Raw genomic sequence first — 14,125 nt, 5'->3', positions numbered from 1 at the left:
GACATGGATGTCAGAGAAAGACAATTATCATATGATCTCCCTGATATGAGGAATTTAAGAGGCAAAGTGGGGGGATTAAGGGGTAGGGAAGGAAAAAATGAAACAAGATGGCATTGGGAGGGAGACAAACCATAACAGACGCTTAATCTCACAAAACAAACTGAGGGTTGCCAGGGAGAGAGGGGAAAGGAAGAGGGTGGCTGGGTTATGGACATTGGGGAGGGTATGTGCTATGCTGAGTTCTGTGAAGTATGTAAGCCTGACGATTCACAGACCTCTACTGTGGGGCTAATAATGCATTATATGTTAATAAAATTTTTTAAAACAGATATTAGCAAACAGCATTCAATAATACATTAAAAGGATAATTCACTGTTTAAAAATTTTTTTTAAATAAAAGAAAAATAATACTGAAAGGTCACACTAAAATTTAATAGTGGTTACCAATACATAGTTAGCTTATATTCCACCATAAGTTTTCTACTTTTTTTTTTTAAGATTTTATTTATTTATTTGAGAGAGACAGAGCACAAGCAGGGGGATCAGCAGAGGAAGAGGTAGAAGCACACTCCCTACTCAGCAGGGAGCCTGATGTGGGGCTTGATCCCATGACCCTGGGATTATGACCTGAGCTGAATTCAGACACTTAACCACCTGAGCCACCCAGGTACCCCACTTTTTTTTTTTTTAAGATTTTATTTATTTATTTGAGACAGAGAAAAAATGCACACATAAGCATGAGTGGGGGTAGGGGTAGAGGGAAAGGGAGGAAGAGAACCCCACTGAGCTAGGTGCCTGATGAGTGGCTCCATCTCAGACAGGGCCTGAGCTGAAAGGAAAAGCACAACCAACGGAGACTCAGGTAACCCAAGTTTTTTTTTCTTTATACTCTCTGTAATACCCAAATTTTCTAGAATAAATGTTTTTTTCAAATTATGAAAGCAAAGTTTTCAGGGGTTTTTTTTTCCCACAGAATATAAAATCACATATACTATATGGTCTCAAGCCAAAACGCAGAATATTTTGACAGAACTATGTCAAAATGTTAATAGTTGTTGATTCTGAGTAGTAATGTTATATTTCTCTTCCCTGCTTCTTTTTTCCATTTTTCAAACTGCCTATATTGAACACATATTATATATAAAAAATATTTAGCATATGCCTGATATCTAACATGTGATAAACAAGTGGTACTTAGTACTAATACTATAGTTAGAGAAGACATTCTAAGAGAATGGCCACCAGAGAAGACTCAAGTCAGAGAAGATTCCAGATCTGCGATACAGCAGATGTAGCAGGAAAACACCCAAACTGAGTATTTCAAGGGGGTTTAACTATGACTCTCCACACTGGTCTGTCTGCTTCTGGAGAGCTGAGAAGTCAAGGCCAGAAATTATTCAGTGTTGCTCCCTCTGGAGTCTGATCAGAAAAAAAAAAAAATTTTTTTTCAGTAAAAAAAGATACCTTAGCTAGTCAGCAGTCCCAAAACTACCTGGAAAACTTCATGATGAAATCAAATGGACTAGGTTTTTAAGTTCCATATTTTAAAAAAAAGCAAAATGCTAAGTTTTAGGAAATAGGACTTTAGTGCAGTATTTTTCTTTTAAAATTTTAATTTTTTTAAAATTATCGATTGCAGGGTTTATTTTTAACATTTTGAAGAATACATTGGGAATTTAGTCTGAGAAAATCAAAATGTTTACCTTTGAAGGAAAAATGATGCTTCAAAGGCAAGGTCTCAAGGTAATGAAATTGTCTCATATGTCCTTAAGAACTAACTAAAGTACCAAGTAAAGAAGCTAAATTACAGAAGACTTCAATAATTATGACTTTATGTAAATAACAACTGTCTTTTGTTATGTGAGGCCCAGAGTATCTTTTTCTTAGTTTCTGTCTTTCCTTCTTTTTTCTTTTTGTCTTCTTAATTTGCATGCCTCCTTGTAGGAAAGAAAGTGACTTTTGATTCAATGTAGGAAGACTATAAGTAAATATTCTAGAGAAATAGTAGAAGACTGTGGTTTACATTTAACCATGAATGAGCAAAATATTAGGACAGATCTTTAAAAGTCTAAGCCTGACATTATGTCAGGGTTCTCATTTCTGTATCTGGCACCATATAGATATGGGCACTTGCACAGAAAAACAAGAAATTTAAGAATGAAAGGTATCTGAGTGGGTTTCTAAACCAGGGCTAAGCTAACTATAGCCCGCAAGCCAAATCCAGTCCATCTCCTATTTTTATGTGGGTCACAGTTAAAGAATGGATTTTATATTTTTAAATGCTAAAAAAAAAAAAAAAAAAAAAAAAATTTGCAACAGAGACCTGAGACCCATGTAGCCCAAAAATTTACTCTCTGGTCCTTTATGGAAAAAGATTCTAAACTAACCATTTCATTTTGCAGAGGAGTAGACTCAGAGTCTCCCTGACCTGCCCAACATCACCCCACTAATCACTGGCAGTACAGGAACAGATTATAGGTTTCCTGACTCCTGGCCCACCACCTCGGAGAGACTAAGTTGTACCGGAAAGAATGAATCTAGGTTACATTTCTTGTTTAACTCAAGGCTTAGTCACTTCTTGGGCTGTGCTTACTAAGATTTCTCAAAGAATCTTGACCCTCCAATTTTTAAACCATCCCCTTTTTGGGAAAAAAAAATTAATCCTTTATCCTTTCTTTCCTTTAGGATCAGTAGTTCAGACTAACCAATTAGCCCTAGTTGATGATGAAATGCTCTTTATAAAAGGGATTCTGAGGGTGCCTGGGTGGCTCAGTCAGTTAAGTGTCTGCCTTCAGCTCAGGTCATGATCGCCAGGGTCCTGGGATCAAGTCCCATATCAGGCTCCCTGCTCAGTGGGGAGTCTGCTTCTGCCTCTTTCTCTGTGTGCTTGCATGCATGCACTATCTCTCTCTCTCACTCTCCTTAATAAATAAATAAATCTTAGAAAGAAAGAAAGAAAGAAGGAAGGAAGGAAGGAAGGAAAGAAAAAAGGAAAGAAAGAAATGAATGGCAGGATTAATGGATGGATGAATGAATGGATTCTGGCTAACAAAGGTAGGAGAAATGACTAAATCAGAAAATCACTATCATGCAATGATCATCAATGGATGATACCATTAGGTGAAAAGTTTATGGGGAACTTCATAATGGAGGACCAGACTACCTCACTGGAACCCCCTGATCAATCCTAGTGCCATTAAAAGTGAGTCAACCAGGGTCGCCTGAGTGTGTATTCTGTACACACTCAATCTGTGGATTGAGTGTCTGACTTGATTCTGGCTCAGGTCATGGTCTTGGGGTCCTGAGATTGAGCCACTTTGGGTTCCATGCTCAACATGGAGTCGGCTTGAGATTCTCTCTCTCTCCCTCTCCCTTTGCTCCCACTCACTCACGTGTGAACTCTCGCTCTCTCAAATAAATAAATAAAATCTTAAAAAATATGAGTCAACCAGATGTAAACATGCTTGTGTTATACATAACAAATTTCAGGAAAGAAACCATTTCTTCTAAGGAGAAGGATTTGTTTTTCATTATACCTTTTTGCCCTGTCTGAAGGCTTTATTCTGTGGATGTTGTGCTTTTCACATTAAAAGTGCTTTCAAAAAAATCCCTTTTCTCTCTTCTTTACAAACTAAAATCTAGGAATCATTTTAATAAATCAAGGGCAGTGCAATATGGTTTAAAAGGCAGCAAATCAGGAACTACTAGGCTAGTCTTTTTGTATCTCCAAGTATGTTTCTGAATCTGTAAAAAGAGAAGGTTTGATTAAATACATTCATCTAAGGCTTTCTCTTATTCTAAAATTATGAGGCTGTGCCTGCTTTGTTACAGAATACCATGTGGCTTCAGCAACTTCCACTCAACTTAAAACTACTGTAGTGTAGGGGCGCCTGGGTGGCTCAGTGGATTAAAGCCTCTGCTTTCGGCTCAGGTCATGATCCCAGGGTCCTGGGATCGAGCCCCACATCGGGCTCTCTGCTCAGCAGGGAGCCTGCTTCCTCCTCTCTCTCTGCCTGCCTCTCTGCCTACTTGTGATCTCTGTCTGTCAAATAAATAAATAAAAATCTTAAAAAAAAAAAAAAACTACTGTAGTGTACTTCGGGATTTTTTGGTTTATTTTAGCAACAACAGTCTAATCGTTTAAGCTATCATGTATTTTATTATATGGACACCACACACCTCAAATGCAGTATATATCCCAGTTACAGCACTAGATCCTACTCCTAGATATTAGCCGATTAAGTCAAGAGTGATGTAATACCTACCTGATGCCAGCAAATTCCACCTTCTGAGTGATATAGGCACATGTGCTGACCTAAGGAAGATAGAGAGAATATGAGATTCAACAACACATCAAGGTCACAAAGAAGGTCTCCTGCCTTTTTAATTTCTTCTAACAACCAAAGGTTCAATTAACAAGGGAGCAATAGATTTGCCCTATAGGCAAACCTGCTGGGGCAAGTGTAACAGTAGGTTCTTAAGAGTGTGACAAATATAGACAATAATAAAGACCAGGTGGAAAAATAACTGGGCTTCACTAACATGCTATCTTCACATATGTTTGCATACATATCTCTATTTACATGCTTATTTAATTACACAACATTCATTTCTCATTTTAGCTCTCATTTTATAGAATGGAACCCTTCCCTGTCCAATAAAAAATGAACAAATATATTTTTTCTGAAAATATTCACTGTTATGGAAATTCCATCTATAATTCATTGCTTCACAATGCTCAAAATGCCCGATAAGAAAAATTTTCAGCACCAGCTCACAATGAATTGATCATTTTAAGTGGAAAACGTTAACTCAAAATAAATAGATCAGGAAAATGGGAGGGTACGGCAAAAGCAGTTTAACCAGGAAGCGACAAGATCTGGATTCTAGCCTGGTGTCAACTGCTGACTATAGTTTTCTAGTCTTGGGTAATCGTTTATCCTCTCAATCTCAATTTTCACATCTATAAATGAAGAGTAATAAAAAGCTATCCATGGGAATAACATGAACATGTGAAAGCTAAAGTTCCACTCAAATGGAAGGTAATATTATAATTTCCCATTTGAACCAAAAATGTGGAGTAAAAATCTATAAACAAGGAAAAACAAAGCTCAAAAAAAACCACAAAGAGAGGGCGCCTGGGTGGCTCAGTGAGTTAAGCCGTTGCCTTCGGCTCAGGTCGTGATCTCAGGGTCCTGGGATCGAGTCCCGCATCAGGCTCTCTGCTCAGCAGGGAGCCTGCTTCCTCCTCTCTCTGCCTGCCTCTCTGCCTGCTTGTCATCTCTCTCTCTCTGTCAAACAAATAAATAAATAATCTTTTAAAAAACAAAAACAAACAAAAAAAAAACACCACAAAGAGAATGGAAGAAAATACACGAAGAGTTTACAATAATTATCTGTGAAGCTGGTTTTAGAAATGATTTTATACCCTTCTCCCTATTAAATCTCTACAAGGAAAATGGATTATTTAATATAACAGGAAAAGTAACAGACTTTTTTTTATCACATCTTACCAAACTTTTCTTTAGTCGCCACATATCTCCACGGCCTATATACTGATCCTTAAAGGTTAATTCCACTAGGTCAAGGGTCACATCCTAAAAGGGATAATCAAATATATCTCTCTGTGTTACTCTGCCACACTTCATCTTAAGATAAGGCACACTCAGCATGGAGAAACTTTTCAGCAAACAAGAAAACTACTGGAAGAACATTTGATAACAGAACACTGACAAACAGCATTTCATACTGCCAGAAAAGGCTTCTGAGTACAGATGATAAGTCTACAAGAGATGCTACAGCAGCTGGATCATGACTAAGTGCAAAGAGTACCAAAGTAATAATTCTGTGTTTAGTCTTAATTCTGGCACTTACACAGGACATTGAGCTCTGTGTTTTATTTCCCTAGATAATGTCAGTGGTGTCTTTTAAACAATGATTTTTACCTATTATAGCACCATTTCTCATTTCAGAAAAAAAAAAATAAGAACGCCTAGAGAAATTACAGTATTTTAATAGCAAATTTTACATTGAGCTTGACACGTACCTATACATACAGAATCTTTTTAGGAAAGCTTTTACAAAAAAGTGAGGGCTTTAAGTGCAACCTATATATACCTACAATCTAAGTGACCTATATATGACCACATATTTAATAATCCAACACTATACTTAAGTAACTCATTACTTCCTTAGAGACCCAACCTCTTGGGAACAGTATTAATCATTCCCAAAAGATACTCAAGTCCAGAACAAACACATACCTTAGGGTCTACAACATTCACATAAACATCTTGATAAGGTCTTAATCGGAATACTTGAGTCACAGTCTGGTCCACACTAATAGTTTCTGAAACAGAAGAAATCTGGATCAGATAACATATTCTGAAAAAGCAGGCAAATATATTCTAATCTGTAGTCATTTTTTTTTTTAAAGATTTTATTTATTTATTTGACAGAGAGAAATCACAAGTAGGCAGAGAGGCAGGCAGAGAGAGAGAGAGAGAGAGAGGGAAGCAGGCTCCCTGCCGAGCAGAGAGCCCGATGCGGGACTCGATCCCAGGACCCTGAGATCATGACCCGAGCCGAAGGCAGTGGCTTAACCCACTGAGCCACCCAGGCGCCCCTAATCTGTAGTCATTTGACAAGCAACACAAATGACTGTTGGCCATGGGCAAGAAAAATTCTCTGCCTTCTAGCATCTGAAAGCTTTTTAGGTGAAACAAGCATGTGAAATAAGACCCAAGCCTTCAGCAATTAAAAATGAGAGAAACAGAAATGGAGACAGAGAGAGAAAATTAAAGAAACCAAGGAGCAACATAAAAAAGCTCAAAGAACTGTGAAAATTCAGAAGGAGACCATTTCTCATTTGGAATGAAAGTAGCCGAGGTAGTTAAGGGAGAAACAAACTTTTCAATGAGCCGTTACAGCTGGTAAGTAAGAAACATACCAGATGGCAGGAGATGGAGTGGTGAGAGCAAGGAGAAAACTCTTAGGATTTGGGTTTTGGTCTTTTTATTTTTTAAGATTTTATTTATTTATTTGACAGAGAGACACAAGTGAGAGAGGGAAGAGAAGCAGGGGGAGTTGGTGAGGGAGAAGCAGGCTTTCTGCTAAGCAGGCAGCCCAATGCAGGGCTCGATCCCAGCACCCTGGGATCATGACCTGAGCCAAATGCAGACGCTTAACAACTGAGCCACCCAGGCACCCCATGATTTGGGTTTTATAAAATGCTTCCCCATCATACTGAATTCTAAAAGTAGTGAGCATCACCATCCTTTAGAGCAAATCAGAATTTTTTTTTCTTTGAAGTACCATTTAAGAAATTACCTTATTTGCTATCAATTAACATTTTGGTTCCTTGAACAGCTCATTGGAGGTACACTCATTAGAGGAAAAAAGAAAGGATCAGATCCAGAATGAGTAAGTAGAATGGCTGCTCTGGCTCCTCTACTTACTGACGTCAGACAAGCCAATTTACCTCAGTGAGACTAAGTTCCCTCCCTCAATCAAGAGTTGTGTGGGAAGATAAAAAGAAAGAGACATTACAAAAAGCTCCCAGTTTCACTTACTTATGGAGCATAAGGAATAACATGGAGGAGACTGGGAGGAGGGAGAAGTGAGTTGGGGGAAATCAGAGGGAGAGATGAACCATGAGAGACTGTGGATTTTGAGAAACAAACTGAGAGTTTTAGAGGGGAGGGGCATGGGGGGTTGGGTAAGCCTGACGGTGGGTATTAAGGAGGGCAGGTATTGCATGGAGCACTGGATGTGGTGCTCCCAGTATACTATCCTACATTTGTGATAGGTTATCTTCTCTCACCTAGAGTACGCACTTAACAAACATCTTGTGAAAAAATACAATATTTAGGAAAGCATGCTTTGCCAACAAATTTTTTTTTTTTTTTGGAGTTAAGAATAAAGCTTTACCTAGTCAGATTAACTTTCCTCCTAACAATAAAGACAGTTTCTTCAGTGCCCTCAGGATGCTGACAAACGAGATTCCTTGGCACTTTTGAAATCTGACAATTTTTTTAGGGGCACACATTTTGACAAGGAAAGAAGTACTATGCCCTCATTCCCTGAGATTATGAAGAGACATGTTCCTTACAGTTTCTGGAACAGTTTCTCCAAGTGTAAAAATAAAAACCTTAGAGAAGAGAGATGAAATTCTTACCTTTCTGCAAATCTTCCTTAAGTGACTTGACTTGCAAAAGCAGAGGGCTGGGGGAGAAAGCAACAAAGAGATAGGATGTTGTAAGCTGTAATTAACCAGCTTTCTTCACCCCCTACAAAAGGCAAAGAGATCCCTCTGGATATATTGTAACCTACAGCACAAGAAGGGGGAGAAGTTCTCTTAGAAACAAAGAAACTCTGCACTTGCCTTCCAGGAAACAGCTAAATGCTACACAATTTTCACAGAGTTGTCATCCTGACTTTAAAATCAGAAAGAATAGACTACTTTTTAAAAGATTATTGCTTTATCAAATCCCAGAAGGCAGGAACAGTTTCATGTAAAGGCTAAGAGCTGTCCTGCCTTGCATGCCCCTTAAACAAAATATTTGGAAACAGCAGGCTGCCCAGTTAGTCCCCTTGATCCTAATGAGATGTTTACCTGTATTCATCATTGGGGTGAGCAATCTCCACAATGTCTCCAAGCTTGATGTGAGGAAACACTTTAGGGTTCATGACTAGCTCATCATCTGAAAGACAAGTCAGCAATCTCAAGTAGAAAACGGACTAACTTGGACGACAAGCTGTGATATACATTCTCATGTTGGGTCCTAGTGACCTCATTGGTTAGTATCACTACCCCATCTCGAAGATGAGGTTCCATTCTAAATTGCAATTCAGGTGAACTTAAGGATTCACAGAGAGACATAAAACTAGTGAGTAGCTGAGTTGGATAGTGTTCGGGGCCTTTGTCCTCAGAGCCCATGCTCTTTCTATTACCACCCCACTGGGAAAAAGAAACCTCTGGGATTAACACTTTACTTCCTTGAATTATCACATACCTGGCCTATACCAGGAACAAAACAGCCTGATCCCACAAATGCAGCACAATCCCTGATATTTATAAAGTGTTCAAAGAATTTCCAAAAATACTGTCTTTAATATGATCCTCACAATAAATCTTTAGATCTAACAGAAGTGAAGAAATGACCTAGGGGATAATGTGACCTGCCTAAAGGTAAACAGCTAATAACAGCACAGCCAAGACTGATTACTAGCCCAGGATTCATTCATTCTCTCTCTCTCTCTCTTCCCCCTCCCTTTTTTTTTAAGATTTTATTTATTTGACAGAGAGAGACACAGCAAGAGAGGGAATCCAAGCAGGGAGAGTGGGAAAGGAAGAAACAGACCTCTCACTGAGCAGGAAGCCTGATGCAGGGCCCAATCCCCTGAGCCGAAGGCAGACACTTAACAACTGAGCCACCTAGGCACCCTTAGCCCAGGATTCCTTCTGCCTAAAGCCCACAACCTCCCATATGTCATAAAACAACAAAACAAAATCCCACAAGCCAAGTAAAATACCCTACACTTTGGAAGGCAGCACTTGATCAGGGAAAAATTTTGGATACTAGTTCACATTAGGGTCCAATAAAACTCTTAAAATAGGGGCACCTGGGTGGCTCAGTGGGTTAAGCCGCTGCCTTCGGCTCAGGTCATGATCTCAGGGTCCTGGGATCGAGTCCCGCATCGGGCTCTCTGCTTGGCAGGGAGCCTGCTTCCTCCTCTCTCTCTCTGCCTGCCTCTCTGCCTACTTGTGATCTCGCTCTGTCAAATAAATAAATAAAATCTTTAAAAAAAAAAAAAAACTCTTAAAATATAGGGAGGACCTATGTTTCATATGTTTATCTACCCCCACCTCCACACTCACTAGGAGTGGAGAGAATCCTTTCATATATAACAAACTCAGAATCATAAAGAGGGAGTGATTTTTTTTGTTATTGTTTTGATTTTGAGGAAAAGCTACAGCCTTTAATTATGCTAAAACCATGACAAATACGTATATCTAAACTTCAAATATAATCAGACTCCATAAAAATTCAGCCTAGGAAAGCAAAGCATTGGGTTAATCCCAAATTTTATTTGGTATATTGATTCCACTGATAGTTTTATGCCAAATCCACTATGATGCCTTCCCCTAACTTCCATATTCTGAATTAAAATCCCTGAGCACTAATTCCACTGTTTCATTTTACCATTTTCTTTTTGCATATCTGTCTCATCAAGCTAAAAGCTCCTTAGGGACAAGGGACCTTGTCATATTCATAACTTTTACGTTTAGCACAGATATGCACCTAATTTCATTTGATGTGTTTTTATTTATAGTCCTACAGGAGACGGGGTATAACACTTAGCTGTCTTTCTCTTATACAAATGAAAAAGTAGACATGTATTCATTGTATATACACTGTATACACTATCTTCTTATTCTTCTGTCTGTCAAAAGTTGTTTCTGTTTTCTACTCAATTCTACCCCAAGTGTTCAGGCAGCATCAACAGAATACAAAATGTAGTATTAACAACAGACTCTGCATTTTAGCAGAAATTGTGTTTTAAATACAGCAACACCTGGTATATCCTTGCCCTGGTAATAATAATGGTTACATTTACTGAGCGGCACTGAGTCTGATACTCTACTAAATACCTTCCATATATCATCTTACTCAACCTCACATACTTTATGATATCCAAACTAGTGTTTTCCTTTTTGGGGAATCCTTGCCCTTGGGAGGCTTACACATATACAAGAGCAAATGCATAGTAAAATACATCTTTAAAAAGACTCATTGTGTGGGGCGCCTGGGTGGCTCAGTCGGTTAAAGCCTCTGCCTTCGGCTCAGGTCATGATCCCAGGAGTCCTGGGATCGAGCCCCGCATCAGGCTCTCTGCTCAGCCGGGAGCCTGACTCCTCCTCTCTCTTTGTCTGCCTCTCTGCCTACTTGTGATCTCTCTCTGTCAAATAAATAAGTAAAATCTTTAAAAAAAAAAAAAAAACACTCATTGTGTTGTTAATTCCAATTTCTGAAGCAAATAAGATTGTTAGGACAAAAAGGAAAATTATTTCTTTACAAAAAGAAAAAAAATCATTTTACTAATCACCATCCTATTCTGCAGATTAATAGACACAATGTGCTAAGAAAAACAGAAAAATTGTTCTAATGTGCTTGAAGTTTAGATAAGATAAACTAGGGGCTTGCCTATGAGGTCACAGGGAAAGTTAAAGGCAGAGCTGAAAAATCTGGTTTAGTACAGAACAATATGCTTTGTCCTGCCCCTCCTCACTATGCCTCTCAGCCAGGCAAAGTTTCATGCTTTGATCAGACCTGTCTAATGTGTGTCTACTACTGCTCTCATATAATGTAAGTTTCTTTTATCTGCCAAACCAGTGCATACTAAGATTTTATAAGATATATGCAATAAACATGTAACATAAAATACAAATAAGGGCGCCTGGGTGGCTCAGTCGACTCAGCATTTGCCTTTGGCTCAGGTCATGATCTCAGGGTCCTGGAATCAAGCCCCACTTTGGCTCCCTGATCGACAGGAAGCCTGCTTCTCCCCCTCCAGCTCCCTCTGCTTGTTGTCTCTCTTCCTGTCAAATAAATAAATTAATCTTTTAAAACTTAAATAAATAAATAATAAAATACAAATAAATGAAGGGTAGTAGACTGGCAACATTCACCATGTTCCTTAAAAGTCAGAATAGAAATGCTCTTAGCAGGGGCCTGTGCTCTCTGGTGCTACTGTCCTCCCTGCAACTATTTCATACTTGCTGTTTCACTCAGTTAAGTTGCCTCTAGCTGCTATGGTCATGTGAGTCAGTGTGTCATTTTCAAGGCATTGGACACATCAAGAACCTTAGCCAACTTACACAACCCTCAAAGACCAATCAATACTGACCACTGCCCCCAAAGCCCTTCTTGTGGATGACAAGTTTGTAGACCTTTGTTGTTTTCATCTTGTACTGTTGTTTTTCCTTCAGCTGTTCCAAGCTTGGGGGAGAGAAGTCATCTTGCCTCTCTGCCACTGAAACACAAAAAGGCTAGAATGTCAGACTTTTCTTTGCAACTGCTCTTTGATTTTAGGCCATTGAATATACTGGTATTGTTCAGAGAAGAGGTAGCACCAACCCTTGGATGAAATCACTCCTCCAATTACAAGGAGGGTTAAAGGGCAAAACGGAGAATCTGGAAACTAAAGGAAATTTGGCCCAGGGTCTATTCCAACCTCCAAGAAGATATTCTATCACCCCCTAAATGGAAAACTTGTAGTCAATTGCGCACTCACTACCTTGTCTCTATCTAAAGCAAAAACACCCAAATACTAAAGAGATCTTGAAACAGGTTAGCGCACTCATTTTGTGGATGAAGAAGTAAGGGACTTGTCCAAGGTCACTCAGAGACTGAGATACTCCCACCATTCACGTTTCGCAGTCAGTGTCCTGGGCAAGGAGAGGATAAAGAGGAGGAAGGCAGGGCTTCGTTCCCTTTATGTCCATTTGTACAAACTCTCAGCGACTCCTCCTCCCCACTCTCATTTCACAGCTGCGGCCACTAAAGCTCAGAGAGGCTCGGAGACTTGTCTAAGATCACACAGCAGCATGGAGAGTGGGGTCAGAACTCGAACCTGGGCCACCACCCCCTTCCTCAGACTCCACAAACCCGGGCCCGGCGAGCAGCCCCACTCACCCACAGCTCCGGAGCCCCTTCCCTCTTCAAGCCGGGACTCCCAGGGCCGGACCCTCCCACGGTCCCCTGCGCCTCCTCTGGACGCCCCGCCTACGCCCCCACAGTCCTTGCGGCTTCCGTGCCCCAGCTCAAGGTTCCTGTCCGCCCGCCCCGGCCACAGTGTGCTCACCTGAGAACCCGCGCAGCTCTGGTGGCTCCGCCCCGGAGCCCCGCCCCCTTCCCGCCCACACGCCCCGGGCCGCTCTGGCCCGGCCTCCGCCTCATCTCGGTGTCCACGCCACTTCCCTATCCGGGGCTCCCGCCGGGGGCGGGGCGTTGCGTGTGGCTTCTAGCTCTGGCTGTTTGCTGTGTTTTCCGCTCGCAGGCAGGGCGGTAGCCGGCCATGGAATGGAAATCGTTTTTCTTCCAGACAGTCTCACCTAGATCCATGCCCAAGAACTTCGTTTCCGATTTAGGACTCCCCCCCGCCCAACTGGGCAAACACAGACGAGTCTCCTCGGATCTGTAAATAGTGTTGCGGACCCTCGCCTGGCCTCACGGGGCTACTGAGAAGCACAAAAGAGTTTCTGGGAGAACTTTTGTAAAATGCAAAAGGCCCAGGTCTTGCGATAGAGCGACGGATTCTGCTGAAAAGCATTCACTTTTCAAATCCCTCGAAACCCCAAATGAATTGCGTGCCTCCCTGGTTAATAGCTACCCTCTCACAGACATCCTTATAAAATGGTCACTTCCCTATTAGGTGGCAGGTACGTTGTATTTCACATATAGGTAAACAGGCGGGGGACACGAAACTCCTCAGAAGGAAGCAAGGATGGATCCTGACCCAGTCGAGTCCAGCGTGGCTCTGAAGGCTGAGCTTCTAACGAGCATCCTCCTCACAGACCGAGGAGCTCTTCCTAAGACCGTTTCAGGACATCTTTCTGTTCTCCAGAAGAAAATTAGAGCTGTGTGGACTGTTCCAGAAACTCGCCAAGGACTTCTGACAAGTTACCAATTCCATTTAACTGACAACGGTTTGGGAAATTTTCTGAATGTTTAAAGATGAAAACGTTGCGTGGCACAAAGGAGACCTGATTGGGAGAAGGCGGGGGTGGGGGAAGGAGGGGGGGTATGTGAAGAGAGGAGCTTCTTTTCGGTATCCATACTTTTGTTTTAGGATTCAGAAGTTAAAACTAAAAAATAATTGTGATTTTTTTATATAAGTAAAAACATGTAATCAACTGCAACAGTTGCAAAAACTTCAGGGATAAAATGTTAACTATGAAAGACTTCAATGTTGCTAATTCAGCGGACGCATTCAGATCCCCCTGACTGTTTTGTTAGCAGCAGTGGCTGGTGGGAAGTCTTTCATTCCAGAGGGCCTAATGAGATTCTCTCTCACTGGCCCTCATTGAAATTTGATTCCATCTCCTGAGAAATGTCTATAA

General features: G+C 40.7%; 1 protein-coding gene across 14 annotated transcripts in view; it reads right to left on the bottom strand.

Moving 5' to 3' along the window:
* Positions 1-12,906, bottom strand: part of DEPDC5 (DEP domain containing 5, GATOR1 subcomplex subunit) — a 138,548-nt gene extending 125,642 nt beyond the window's left edge. For 13 of the 14 annotated variants that reach the window (XM_059408903.1, XM_059408906.1, XM_059408905.1 and 10 more), the window contains exons 1-7: positions 12,699-12,847; positions 11,911-12,036; positions 8,615-8,702; positions 8,177-8,223; positions 6,264-6,349; positions 5,514-5,597; positions 4,266-4,315 (exon numbers count right to left, since the gene is read on the bottom strand). In XM_059408903.1, coding sequence (XP_059264886.1) covers positions 4,266-4,315; positions 5,514-5,597; positions 6,264-6,349; positions 8,177-8,223; positions 8,615-8,702; positions 11,911-11,968 — 413 coding nt within the window. In that variant the 5' untranslated portion in view covers positions 11,969-12,036; positions 12,699-12,847. Of the gene's footprint in view, positions 1-4,265; positions 4,316-5,513; positions 5,598-6,263; positions 6,350-8,176; positions 8,224-8,614; positions 8,703-11,910; positions 12,037-12,698; positions 12,848-12,867 lie in introns of those variants that run through there. The other variant, XM_059408904.1, reaches the window with a different exon arrangement.
* Between the last annotated feature and the right edge of the window lie 1,219 nt (positions 12,907-14,125).

The sequence above is a fragment of the Mustela nigripes genome, chromosome 8, assembly GCF_022355385.1.
Source record: "Mustela nigripes isolate SB6536 chromosome 8, MUSNIG.SB6536, whole genome shotgun sequence".
Classification (NCBI taxonomy): Eukaryota; Metazoa; Chordata; class Mammalia; order Carnivora; family Mustelidae; genus Mustela; species Mustela nigripes.
Note: the sequence above shows the minus strand (reverse complement) of the source record. Positions and strands in the feature narration are given on the sequence as shown.